The sequence below is a fragment of the Petromyzon marinus genome, chromosome 10, assembly GCF_048934315.1.
Source record: "Petromyzon marinus isolate PM22_M1 ecotype Great Lakes invasive population chromosome 10, UKy_Petmar_22M1.pri1.0, whole genome shotgun sequence".
Taxonomy (NCBI): Eukaryota; Metazoa; Chordata; class Hyperoartia; order Petromyzontiformes; family Petromyzontidae; genus Petromyzon; species Petromyzon marinus.
In genome coordinates this window covers 2400640-2412902 of record NC_133676.1, presented here as the reverse complement: position 1 = coordinate 2412902, position 12263 = coordinate 2400640, and the positions used below count along the sequence as shown (strand labels likewise).

General features: G+C 53.4%; 1 protein-coding gene across 8 annotated transcripts in view; it reads left to right on the top strand.

The window, feature by feature from the left end:
- Window positions 1-12263, top strand: part of LOC116941117 (kalirin-like) — a 94853-nt gene that overhangs the window by 41599 nt on the left and 40991 nt on the right. For all 8 annotated transcript variants that reach the window (XR_012941375.1, XR_012941374.1, XM_032951801.2 and 5 more), the window contains exons 22-35: window positions 133-255; window positions 430-612; window positions 1484-1671; window positions 2373-2439; window positions 3347-3456; window positions 3798-3867; window positions 3979-4068; window positions 4576-4668; window positions 5158-5269; window positions 5860-6059; window positions 7337-7438; window positions 8232-8368; window positions 8882-8984; window positions 9285-9534. Coding sequence is in view for 6 of the 8 variants with exons in the window: in XM_032951801.2 (XP_032807692.1) it covers window positions 133-255; window positions 430-612; window positions 1484-1671; window positions 2373-2439; window positions 3347-3456; window positions 3798-3867; window positions 3979-4068; window positions 4576-4668; window positions 5158-5269; window positions 5860-6059; window positions 7337-7438; window positions 8232-8368; window positions 8882-8984; window positions 9285-9534 (1828 nt within the window). In the remaining 2 variants the exon portion in view is untranslated. The remainder of the gene's footprint in view (window positions 1-132; window positions 256-429; window positions 613-1483; window positions 1672-2372; window positions 2440-3346; window positions 3457-3797; window positions 3868-3978; window positions 4069-4575; window positions 4669-5157; window positions 5270-5859; window positions 6060-7336; window positions 7439-8231; window positions 8369-8881; window positions 8985-9284; window positions 9535-12263) is intronic.

Below are 12263 nucleotides of genomic sequence, written 5' to 3'. Positions count from 1 at the left end.
ACCCACCCCCTTGCGTGCTGTGCCGACCTTTTTAGGTGCTCGCTGACAGTACTTGCCCCAACAGTCTGCGACGGCTATACGGGGGATCTTTGTCTTCATGTGGGTGTGCATGTGTGTGTGTGAACCGCTTAGGTGCTGAGCTGGATCCACGACACGGGGGAGTTCTACCTCTCCACGCACTCGTGCACCGGACAGACGCCCGACGAGAGCCGTGCCCTGCTGCAGGAGCACGACAGCTTCTCGTCCTCAGCCAAGGCACGCAACACACACGCACGCGCAATGGCACACGCGCGCACACTAGCACACGTGCACTAGCACACGTGCACTACCACATGCACACGCGCGCGCACTCGCAAACATCGGCGTGCGCGTGCTCACATTCGTGGGCATATGCACCGTGCGTGCGTGTAAAACTGCTGCTCGGTGCAGGAGGTGCGTGAGAAGGTGGTGCTGCTGGTGCGGCTAGCAGAGTCTTTCCTGGCCAAGGGGCACGCTCACGCCGTCGACTTCCGCCAGTGGGTCACGGCCGTCGACAAACGCTACCGCGACTTCTCCTGCCGCGCCCACAAGCACCGGGCCGCCTTGGAGGCCGCACTGGGCCTCCCGCCACAGGTGCCACCTCGTCCGTGTGCTCGGCAACGTCGGCGGAATACACCACGCTTGCCGCTGCTGCTGGGGATGGCGCGGATGCGTCGTCGCTGGCAATGGCCTCATCTGCATAGCTAAATAAATAGGCGGAAAAGACGCCCCCTGTCCCACATCTGTGATATGAAGCTTTTGTGACTGCAGGAATTCATACTCCTCTCCCTCCCCCCCTCGGATTAGCCGGGGTATGCTAGCTCTGTGATCTTGCATTCACTTGCTAATTCTATCCCTAGCCCCGCTCACTTGCCCTTGGGTTGTGCCCACCACAGGCGTGTGTGGCTTCTGGTTGCGGTGGCTCTCTCGCTACATTTCCTCCTGCCTCAGCAGTCCGCCTGCTGTGTTGTTTCACCTGAAGACGATGGCTTGTGTTGCTATTGAAACGTCGTGATTTATTAGTTATTTTTCTATCTACGTGACTTTACCGAAAGAACCAAAGAGTATTTTTTTTAAGTATCAGCCGTGCTGACTTCCTATATTCCACAACAATCCTCATGGTAATTTAATGTTGTGTATTATATAGTTTTATATTTAAATATGACCCGTACATTACAGAGAAGATCCTTGCCTAACATCTTGAAATTCTCCAGTATTGTTTCAAGCAAGCCTGACTGCTCATGAGATACTGTCAACGCTAATGATTATTCTATGTTATCTACGATGATAAATGTCGACGGAGCGATGGTCGCTCATCACCCAAACCTGCCTCAGCCATCGTCTAGGCTACTGATCACAAACCAAACAACTTGTGAACCTGATACCGATTTCTGCCCTAACCGTTAATCTTAGTCACGTCCGTTTGTTTCTGTCCGTGTGGCCCTCGGGAACTCGGCGTGTATAGAACGATCGCGACCTGCAGCTTGACACAGTCCCACTGGGGTTGGCCGAGTCGGGGGTTAAGCCTGAACCGGCCAATCAGAGCCTGCGGCCAGAGAGCGGCCCAGCATGCCTCACGGGGCCAGAGGTCAAGCTGCGAGACGCCAGTCACGAGCTCAACGAGGAGAAGAGGAAATCGGCGAGACGGAAAGAGTTGAGTCCCTCGCCACCTCCGCACAATGCTGCAGGGACCCGGGGCGCTCGGCGTTTAACTGAACAGCCACCTCTTGGGCCGCGAATGATGCGCAGAGCCACGGTGGGTGGATGTTGCGTGCCAGTGCAGGCAGGGATGAGCACAGGCCCAAAACGTCAAGCGGCCAGCAACATACTGCATCGTTAAAGTTGTAACAGATACTATTTTTTTTACATTTTCTTCAATTGAGCAAGGTTATAAATAGGTACTGGGAAAGGAGACGGTGGGAGGGAATTCCAAAATGAAAGAGTACAAAGGAAACCGAAAGGGAAGTGTTGTAACCTGCAGTGTGGTGGATGAGTGGATGAGTGTGTAAATGAGTGGGTTGTTGTAACCTGCATTGTGGCGGTTGAACACAGTGTGGATCAGATGAAGCAGTCAGTCTGATAGACCGATTCCTCATCATGAGTGAAGTTCACAGAAATAGTAACCATGGTAGTAGCTATTGAAGAGTGATAAGGAGGCGACTGGCCATCGGAGAGTGAGTTACTAGAGTGAATCTGGGATATGATAGCAGTGGCTTCCATCAGCGCTTTCTCCACCAGACAGGTCCAAGAACTGATTATAAGGAAGTCAAAAATTGGCGCATTATCTGACATGCTGTCTTCACGATCCAATCTGCTGATGCTGATGTGGTGATGGCTGCCGGCGTTGCCTTCAGGTTCATCATGGCGGAGCTGCTGCAGACGGAGAAGGCCTACGTGCGAGACCTTCACCAGTGCATCGAGGTGCTGCCCGCTGCGTCCACCGCACGCGCTTGCCCGTTTCACCTGCTTCCCTCGTTCGCTATTTGGTGTTCTCACTGTGAAGCTTTCGTGAGCGTTACTCTCGGTTGGAGCGTTCAGCGCAGTCCTGAGAGGAACTGCGTTGCATCATGAATGCAGTGCGTGGGGGTTGGGGTTGGTGGTAGTAGTGTGTTGTGAGGTAGCAGTGGTGGTAGTGTTGTGATGGTGTTGCGATGTAGTAGTGGTGTTGTAGTGTGTTGTGAGGTAGTGGTGGTAGTGTGTTGTGAGGTAGTGGTTGTGGTAGTGTGTTGTGATGGTGTTGTGAGGTGGTAGTGGTGGTAGTGTGTTGTGATGGTGTTGCGAGGTGGTAGTGGTGGTAGTGTGTTGTGAGGTGGTAGTGGTGGTCGTGTGTTGTGAGGTAGTGGTGGTAGTGTGTTGTGAGGTAGTGGTTGTGGTAGTGTGTTGTGATGGTGTTGCGAGGTAGCAGTGGTGGTAGTGTGTTGTGAGGTGGTAGTGGTGGTAGTGTGTTGTGATGGTGTTGCGAGGTAGTGGTGGTAGTGTGTTTTGATGGTGTTGCGAGGTAGCAGTGGTGGTAGTGTGTTGTGAGGTAGGGGTGGTAGTGGTGGTAGTGTGTTGTGAGGTAGGGGTGGTAGTGGTGGTAGTGTGTTGTGAGGTAGCAGTGGTGGTAGCGTGGTGTGATGGTGTTGAGGTAGTGGCGGTAGTGTGTTGTGACGGTGTTGCGAGGTGGTGGTGGTAGTGTGTTGTGAGGTGGCAGTGGTGGCGGTAGTGTGTTGTGAAGGTGTTTTGAGGTGGTGATGGTCGTGTGTTGTGAGGTGGCAGTGGTGGTGGTAGTGTGTTGTGATATGGTGGTAGTAGGACTGTGTTGTGATGCCACTGCGTGGCGGTGCAGACGTACCTGTGGGAGATGACGAGCGGCATCGAGGAGATCCCTCCGGGAATCATCAACAAGGAGCAGCTCGTGTTCGGCAACATCCGCGACATCTACGACTTCCACAACAAGTTCGTCCCCCCTCTCACACACTTCCCTCTCTGTTTGGAGGCCTCTTTACAGCCCTGCAGAGCCAGCGGTGGAAACTCAACATTCCACATGATAAGAACTGCTTCATTAGCACGGTTGGCTACGTACGAAAGAAGTTAAACTTACACACACACATTCCCATTATTCCTTTAGCGAGGGAGAATCTCTCCGTCGGACAACTACTGTTGGCCTCCTCAGCAGAGCGCGCTGCTCCTTTTGTCGAGGGCGCCATGCGTGTGTCTTGTGAAGCAACGGAACGCTGGCAGACGCACGTCACGCTGAGGGTGACGGGGTCGTGGCGCTCCCCTCCCCCGCCCCGCAGCATTTTCCTGAAAGAGCTGGAGAAGTACGAGCAGCTGCCGGAGGACGTGGGCCACTGCTTCGTCACCTGGGTGAGGCTGCGCCCTCCTCCCCTCTCTTGTCGCCTGCAGCACGCCTGCTTCGCCGCCTTCTCACGCGCCGCCTTCTCACGCGCCGCTCTCCCTTCCCTCTCTTGCGCGCAGGCGGACAGGTTCCAGATGTATGTGGCTTACTGCAAGAACAAGCCCGACTCAAGCCAGCTCATCTTGGAGCACGGGGGCACCTTCTTTGATGTGAGGGTTCCTGTGGTTTGTTGAATTTAGGAAGTGGCCGAGCAGAAAGCTCGGTTGCTCCTGCGTGCGTCGGAGCAAAGCTCTAGTGCGCTAATACGAAATATAATTATTTTTTATTGTTTACCCATGAATCGTACGAGTGTTTTTCACGACGGTCTCATAGTTGAAGCCAACAGTTGCTGCGTGTTCAAGTAGTTTTTGGTGTAATTTTTCTAAATGTTTGCATTTGGATTGTGACCCTGGCATGCACAAAGGCCGACCTTTTCCAAATGACGTCCCAGGGTCTTTAGCTTCCTCCGTGAGTAAAGCAGACTGGGAGCACGTGTGTGTATTACGGTTAATACACACAACCGCAGCATTAACCAGGGCGGCCAACCGGAGTCGAACCACAAACCACTGCAACAAGTGGCCATCACGCTGGGTGGGGGGGGGGTGCGGCGGTGGGCTGCGTTCACGCCATGATGGTTACCACCTTTGCCCGGTGGTACTCTCCCCGTGTGTGCGCAGGAGATCCAGCAGAAGCACAGTCTTGCAAACTCCATCTCCTCGCAGCTCATCAAGCCCGTGCAGCGCATCACCAAGTATCAGCTGCTGCTGAAGGTGCCAGCCCACATGGCCTCACACGCGTGCAGACAAAGACGAGCGACTTTGTCTCCCCAGTGCTAATGTTTTACACACTGAAACAGCTACTGGGACTTACGTTCATATTTCATCACCAATGTTAGCCGTGAGCGCGGAATCCATCTCGGGTCGCTGCGTTCATAGCACCGTGCGCTAACCTCTGCGCCGACGCGCCCCACACGATTGCTCACTTACGCACGCACACAACAACAGCAGCAGCAGCAGCCGCCGCCATTATCCACGAATCGGCGTTGACATCACCCCAGGGCTTGTGCCAGGTAGGTGCACTTTGAAGTTGTCGCATGAAGAGTGGAAGGCTCGCCACCACGAGGTGACGGGAAAGACCCCGGTGTTATGCGCTTGACTGACTTGAGATTGCTTCCGCGCGCAGGCACAGGCGTGCGTGCACGTGGAGTGGAAGCACCTCCGTGTTCTCACCGCAGGCGCGTGCGTGCCTGTCCTCTCCAGGAGCTGCTGACGTGCTGTGAGGAGGGCACGGGCGAGATCAAGGAGGGCCTCGAGGTGATGCTGAGCGTCCCCAAGAAAGCCAATGACGCCATGCATCTCAGCATGCTGGAAGGTAGGCCGCAGAGTCGGCGGACTTTCCCTTTTTATTTTTGAATCATTTGTCCAAGCAAACTTTTGCTACTCGTGACATTGTTTATGTTTGTGCACCGCTCTCAATCTTTTTTTGTTGTTTTTGCACTGATTTCTGTTTGTTGTTTTTGCTCTGATGTCCGTTTGTTTCATGATCGTGCTCTGTTGTGTGTTATCGCTTTTGTAATTTTGGTGCCTGGATGGGAATGTGCGTGCAGGTGTGTTGTTGTATCTTTGTGGGGGAAGCGGTGGTGCAGTGGGTTAGCGCACTGCACTACAAACTCGGGGGGACTCAAGTTCGATTCCTGCTCACGACCAACATTAGTGCCATATACCTGAACCTGTCGTGAGCCTCCCCTAGGTCCTCAATTGAGTGCCTGGTGCGGTGTGTGAACATCCGCACTGGGGAGACAAAGGCAGGCCTGGCGTGGTTCTGATCGCACAACCCCCTCGTGTTCCATGTTGGGCTTTCGTAGGCGCTCGCGAACAGCACTTGCCCCCCCCCCAGCAGTCTACCGAGGCGACAAGTGGTCTTTGTGTCTAATATCGGCGTGCCTGCTCGTGTGGGCGGAGTGTGCACGGGTCTGGAGGAGAGTGTGGCCGCTCAGGGGGAGCTGCTGCTGCAGGAGACGTTCCAGGTATGGGACTCGCGCTCTCTGCTACGCAAGGTCCGGGAGAGGCACCTCTTCCTCTTCGACATGGCCCTGCTCTTCAGCAAGGAGCAGAAGGACTCCTCGGGCAGGAGCAAGTACCTCTACAAGCACAAGATTCCTGTGGGTGACGCACCCCTCTCTGATTCGTGCCGCTTACCTGTATGTTTGTATGTATGTTGAACTTGTTTCGCACCGCGTAGCCAACCGTGCTAATCGGAGGGGTCCCTTACGCCCGGTCAGGTGTAGGCCGTGATGTGTGGGCGTCCGTTATCTACAAATATCTGCATCTAATTGCGCCTCCCCTTACTCTTACTTAACTCAACACCTCTGATTTTACTCAAACACGCAAAAAAATGCTCCACGGTCCCACATGCACAACAGTTTAACCGTCCCTCGAGATCAAACCCGCACAGGCACACTCTCGCTCAGAGCTGCTTCAGCATGGAACCACCTCCCAGACCCACCAACTCGTGCTGCCAGTCGCAGCAAGATTTAATTTTGTGATTAAAACTCGCTCACCACTCAATGTCTGCAACCGTCACAGAGGGAGTGCATTCTATTCAAACCAGCCGTGTGTACCACTAAATTCTGTATTCATTGTATGAATGCAAACTGCATAATTTATAGATCTAAAATAGCTGTTTGCATGTAAAAATGTTTTTTTACGTACGTGTGAGTGTTTATGTATGTATTAGTGTCGACTCAGCCAGTGGTAAGTGATGTATAAACTGGTGTATAGTGTAGTGGGGTTGACTGTGGTGTTGCGAGAGGGGTGTACTCTATCGTGTGGTGAAGCATAGTGGTATACCATTCCTTGTGGGGAGCGGTAGTGTAGTGGTTCGCGTGCTGCGTTACGAACACGAAGACCCAAGTTCGATTCTCGCTCACGGGCAACACCAGAGCTGGTCCTGGACCTCCCCTAGGTCGAATCAACCTCAAATGAGTACCTGGTGCGGTGTGTAAACATCACCACTGAGGAGACTAAGGTGGCCGGGCGTGGTGCTGGCTACCCACCCCCCTAGTGTACCATGCCCTCCTTCTTAGCTGCTCACTAGCAGCACTTGCCCCAACAGTCTGGTGTGTGTATGTTGAACTTCTTTTGCACCACCGTGCAAATCGGAGGTGCCGGGGCGTATTAGTGTATACCTGTGTGTATGCTTGTACGGGTGTCAACTCGTGTTTGCTGTGTGTCAGCTGACATCCTGCACACCCTTGCAAGCGAGGCATTCCATCTCAAGGGATTATCCGGGTGAATATTGCACTGAATACAGCGTGTGCGTTTGTGGCTCCCCCTCCCTCCCTCCCTCCCTCCCTCCCTCCCTCCCTCCCTCCCTCCCTCCCTCCCTCCCTCCCTCCCTCCCTCCTCCGTCCTTCTCCTCGCCCCCCCCCCCCCACAGACGTCGGAGTTGGGGGTGTCGGAGCACGTGGAGGGGGACCCCTGTAAGTTCGCGCTGTGGGTTGGTCGCACCCCCACGTCAGACAACCGCCTCGTCATGCGGGTGAGTTCCCTGGCGGCCAAACCGCCGCTTGTGTGGAGTCACGAAAGTGGCGGTGGGGGTGGGTTTTGTGACGGTCGTTGTGTGGTGGTTATTTTTGTGTAGTGTAGCAGCACTTGCAGCCATTATTACTCTGTTCAATCAAATCAGGTCCAAGTTATATTCTCAAAATGAGCAGCGCTCACCTCCCGTTTACTGCCCTGGACCAGTGGCTATTCCACATTCCTATGGCGGGAGTGAGCCTATCCATAGGACAAGCACTGTTCACTTCCCCACAAAGTGGTACTCGTTTTATCTATCCCTGAGGGGTGATTGGCTGAGTAAATCTTACACCAAAATGTTTAACTCGCAACCTTTGGATTGCAAGCCGCTCTACTGATGGCGGTTGTGTGGTGGTTACGTGAAGGTTATGCGGTTGTGGTGGTGGTGGTGGCGGCTGGGGTTGTAGCCTTCCTCTGTCGTGTGGAAATAGCAACTTTTACGAGGGAAGGGTTGTGACTAAAGCCTCATGGACTCTCAAGATCATCTTTTTTCAGGAGGATCCTGCGAAGATTTGACAGTAAGGAGCTACGATTTCTGTGTTTCACTCGGTCTTTAACGTCCACTGTGAAGCAGACAGCTCGTCGTATTGTACGGTCATTACACAGGCCGTACTTGTCAACGAGGGCAGCCCTCCAGATTCAAACCACAGACCTCTGCAACAAGCGGCGAGCACGACACGCTGTGCCGTGTAGATGGGTGGTGGCGGTGGTGGCAGTGGTGTTGTGCAAAGGTAATTGGTTGCGTGCGCGTACAGGCGTCCAATCTGGACACGAAGCAGGAGTGGGTGAAGCGCATCCACGAGGCGATCCAGGAACGCACGTTGCACCTGAAGGGGCCGCTCAAGGAGCCCATCCAGGTGCCACGTACTCCTGGGGCCAAGCACCGCTCCAGGTGAGGCAATGTGCAATGGTGTATTTATATTTGAGGTTTACACAGCCTTGGTTAACATTCACTCGACTCTCTTCGAGTGCAACTGCGCGTGTGACCTGGTTGCCGGGCATTGCGTAAGTCGCCCTCCTTCCACCTGGTCTCCGTTGTCCACAACGTGAAATGGTTAATTAGGAGTGGGAATGTAGCGTGATGGTGAATGTTTACCGGTGAGTACAGATGCTGTGATGCTCACAGATTGCCATTCTGTACCAATCTCTTGCTGGAGGCCGGGCGGGTGCAACAGCAGCAGCAAACACAGCAACACCAAAAGCAGCAGAATGGACAGCAGTAGCCGCAGATTGCACAGTGGCAACAGCAGCTGCGTAGGCTGCACGTGCTGCACCAGCTGCACGTGCTGCACCTTCTGCACATGCTGCACATGCTGTGCATGCTGTGCTCACTGAGTGCTGTGCCGGGCTCGGTGCTGTGCGCCCTGTGCGCTGTGTGATGCCATTTCCTCTGTGCTGGGTGCAGGGAGGGTGGAGAGGACGCAGACAGCCTCGGAGAGAGCAGCAGCCAGCCAGACACCGCCTCTCTCACGTCCCGCAACTCCCAGCTCACCGTGGACAGCGACCGGGTACTACTGCCTCATCGACAAATCACCACCGCTTTCACCGGCCAAACACACGCCGCTCACCAGCCACCCACACGCAGCATGACACACCACCCCAGACTGCTCCAGTCAACAACCACTCACACCCTCCAAACCTTTCACAGCACTCGCCAACCACCAACACATGAACCAGCTGCACACACACACATGCGTACGTGTGCACACACATTCACGCAAACCTTGCGAAGCCGGAGCCCCGTCGAATCTGTCCGGTAACTTCACTTGCAGCTGTATTTGACACGTTTACCTGCTGCCCCCCGCCAGCTGTCGGGTGGCTGCGAGATGACGGTGGCATCGCAGGACTTCTCTGCGACCAGCTCGGGGGAGCTGAGCCTGCGCAAGGGCCAGGTGGTGGAGGTGCTGGAACGCGGACGCGAACGTGCAGACTGGTGCCTGGTGCGCGTCGTCGAGGGAAGCACGTCATCCGAGGGCCTCGTGCCCTGCGCCGCGCTGAGCCTGCCGCTCTCGCGTAGCAGCCTCGACATGGACGGCCTCTCCTCCTCCGCCAAGGCCGGTGGGTTCCCGCCGATAGAAACCACGGTCGTCTCAAATGTGTAAATGACAAACTCGCCCATCGCGACGGGAATATTAGTGCAGGCTGAAACACACAAAAGGTGTGCATTGTTTGCACGCAAAAAAACGTTGCCTTCTCTAGGCCGCGTTGTGGCCTTATCTAGAACACATTTTCTCATCTTTTTGAGTTTGTAAATGACAAAGTAGGCACGTTCAGTTGTTTTTAGCTGTTGGTTTGGTTAAGGCTGAGTGTTTTTCTACATGCAATGCTGCACACCTTATTGTTGTCGTACGGCTGGTGGTCAAGCCAGACAACCACATCAGGAGCAGCGGAGTAGCGCATCACTGTGGTGTCTCCTTCATATTTGTGTATCGGGCATTGTGTCATTATATGTTCTTGTATGGTCTGTTCTGGATGACCACAGTCGTACACCGGAGAGTTTTTAATTTTCCATTGGTGTATCAGGTATCCGCATCTGCCACGATTCATGCAGATGCGGTTTAGAGTGGACCATGAACTTTGTGGAATATAAAATTCAGGGATTGTCTGCGTTGGTTCTTTCACAAGGTGTTTGCTTGTGAGTTCTTTTGAACTCCAATTATCTCTCCAAGCTTCATTGGGGTTTAATTCGCATTGTTGAAGGTTAAGCGCATGGGTCCAAAATAGGCTTGCGTAACTTCAAGCGATGAAGAGGGATGTTACTGAGGTCCTGATGAATGGGAAGGCGACTGTTTTCTTCGATTTGCAGGACTTCCTGGAGTGTTGCAGCATTGTGATGGATGGGTGGGGGAGAGATGTGTGATAACACGGTCAGCCACGGTGTTGGGGTTGTCTTGAGGCTTCCAGTGAGTGATACATGGCATTGCAGTGTTTAGTTGGACATCAACAAGTCGAGTGTGGCTACTTCTGGTCCAGACTGGTGCACAGTACTCTGCTACAGAGTACACAAGGGCCATCGTTGATGTCCGTAGCACTGGTGCTGATGCTCCCCAGTTTGTGCTTGCGAGTTTCTGGACCAGGTTGACCCATGTTTTGGTCTTGGCAGCTACCTTCTTCAGGTGGTCATGGAAGGTTAGCGTATGGTCCAGCTTCACTCCAAGTTAGGTTGAAGTGGGGTCGTGTCGCACAGTGTTGCCGCAGAAGGTCAGTAACTTTAGAGTGTGCTTGGTGCTCCTATTATCAAGACGTAATGCAGTGACTGTTATTTTGTGGGGGTTTTGCTTCAGCCTCCCATTTCTAGAAATATTCCCCCATGGTGTTTAGGCCTTGGTTCAGAGTAGATTCGATGTAATTTAAAGTGGGTGCTTGCCTTGCCAGCGCAAGGTAATCCGCATAAACAAATGTGTGACCCGGTTGGCGGCAATTTCGCTCATATAAACATTGAAGAGCGTTGGCACGGGTACTGAATCTTGTGGTAATCCACAGTTGAGGAACCGGGGTGAGCTGGCTTTGTCACCCACATAGACACGCAGTCGCCTATTGCTCAGCATTGTCCATATTAGGCATATTGTTTGAGGCAGGGAATGGTCCTTGCGAGCTTCAACATCAAGCCCTTAATTCAGACTGTGCCATAGGCCGATGACAAGTCCACGAAGACCGCACCAGTCTTGGATTTCTTCTTAAATCTGACCTCATTGTGCATCGCCAAAACTTGGTCACAGGAGCTACGTCCAGGCCGGAATCCCGCTTGTTCTTCAGGGATCACTTACTCGACAAGGGGGATAATTCTCCGGAGGATGATGGATTCCACGAGTTTCTAGGTCGTGCACAGGAGTGATATCGGCCTATAGCTTCCTGGGTTATTGGTTGGCTTGCCCCATTTGGGTATTGCAATAACCATTGCCCTTCTGCCATGCTTTTGAGATGCATCTGGTTTTCATAGTTTTGGTGTACAGGTTTACTAGCCATCGGGGGTCCCTGAGGACTGAAGTGACAGAGGAATTCTGGGGGGATACCATCTCTGCCAGCAGCCTTACCTTTCTTCATTTCAGCCAGACCCTTCCCTCACTTCCTCTGTGCCGAAGGCAGTGGAGTCTTGTGAAGAAATTGAGGCCAATGTCTGGTGTCATTGGTGATAGATCTCTCGCTTGATGTTCATATCGAGCGGTCCTTTTGTGTTTTTCACTAGTTTGGAGGTTATAGAGTTGGGCAGGACTCTTGCTGTCCGGTATTCTGTTGGGTTAGCAGTACCCAGATGTCGTAGTAGGGCCCAGGCATGGCGGCTGTAGTTTGTGAAGTCCAGGGCCTTCAACGCACTCAATCCACCGCTGACGTCTGGCTGAGTCTAAAGACTCTGGCAACCTGTGGGCTGCCGACTGGTTGTATTGTCGGAGCAGGTCCTGAGTCTCTTTTGTCTAGAAGGTAGTGGATTTTTTTCGGAAACCTTGGGGAATGCTCTTCTTAGCAGCTGCAGTAAGGAGGCCAACAAAACGGTGATAACGTTCCGGTGTCACGGGAATTCTACCCGACACTCTTTCTATGACCTCCTTATAGTGCTCCCAGTCATCTTTGGCCTGGTTCCATCTTGCTAATCGTTTTGACACAATCGCGGGGATTTCGATGCCGATGTGGGTGATGATGGGCCTCTGTTGACTTTTGGGGAAGCTTGGGAGTTTTTTGCGGGATGCGTGAAGTGTGCTCCCACTTTGATCTTTGGAAACGATGGTGAGCGCCGGGGTGTAATCACGTTGCCAGTGAGCAGAGTGCATGGGATCGAAAACCAAGTGCAG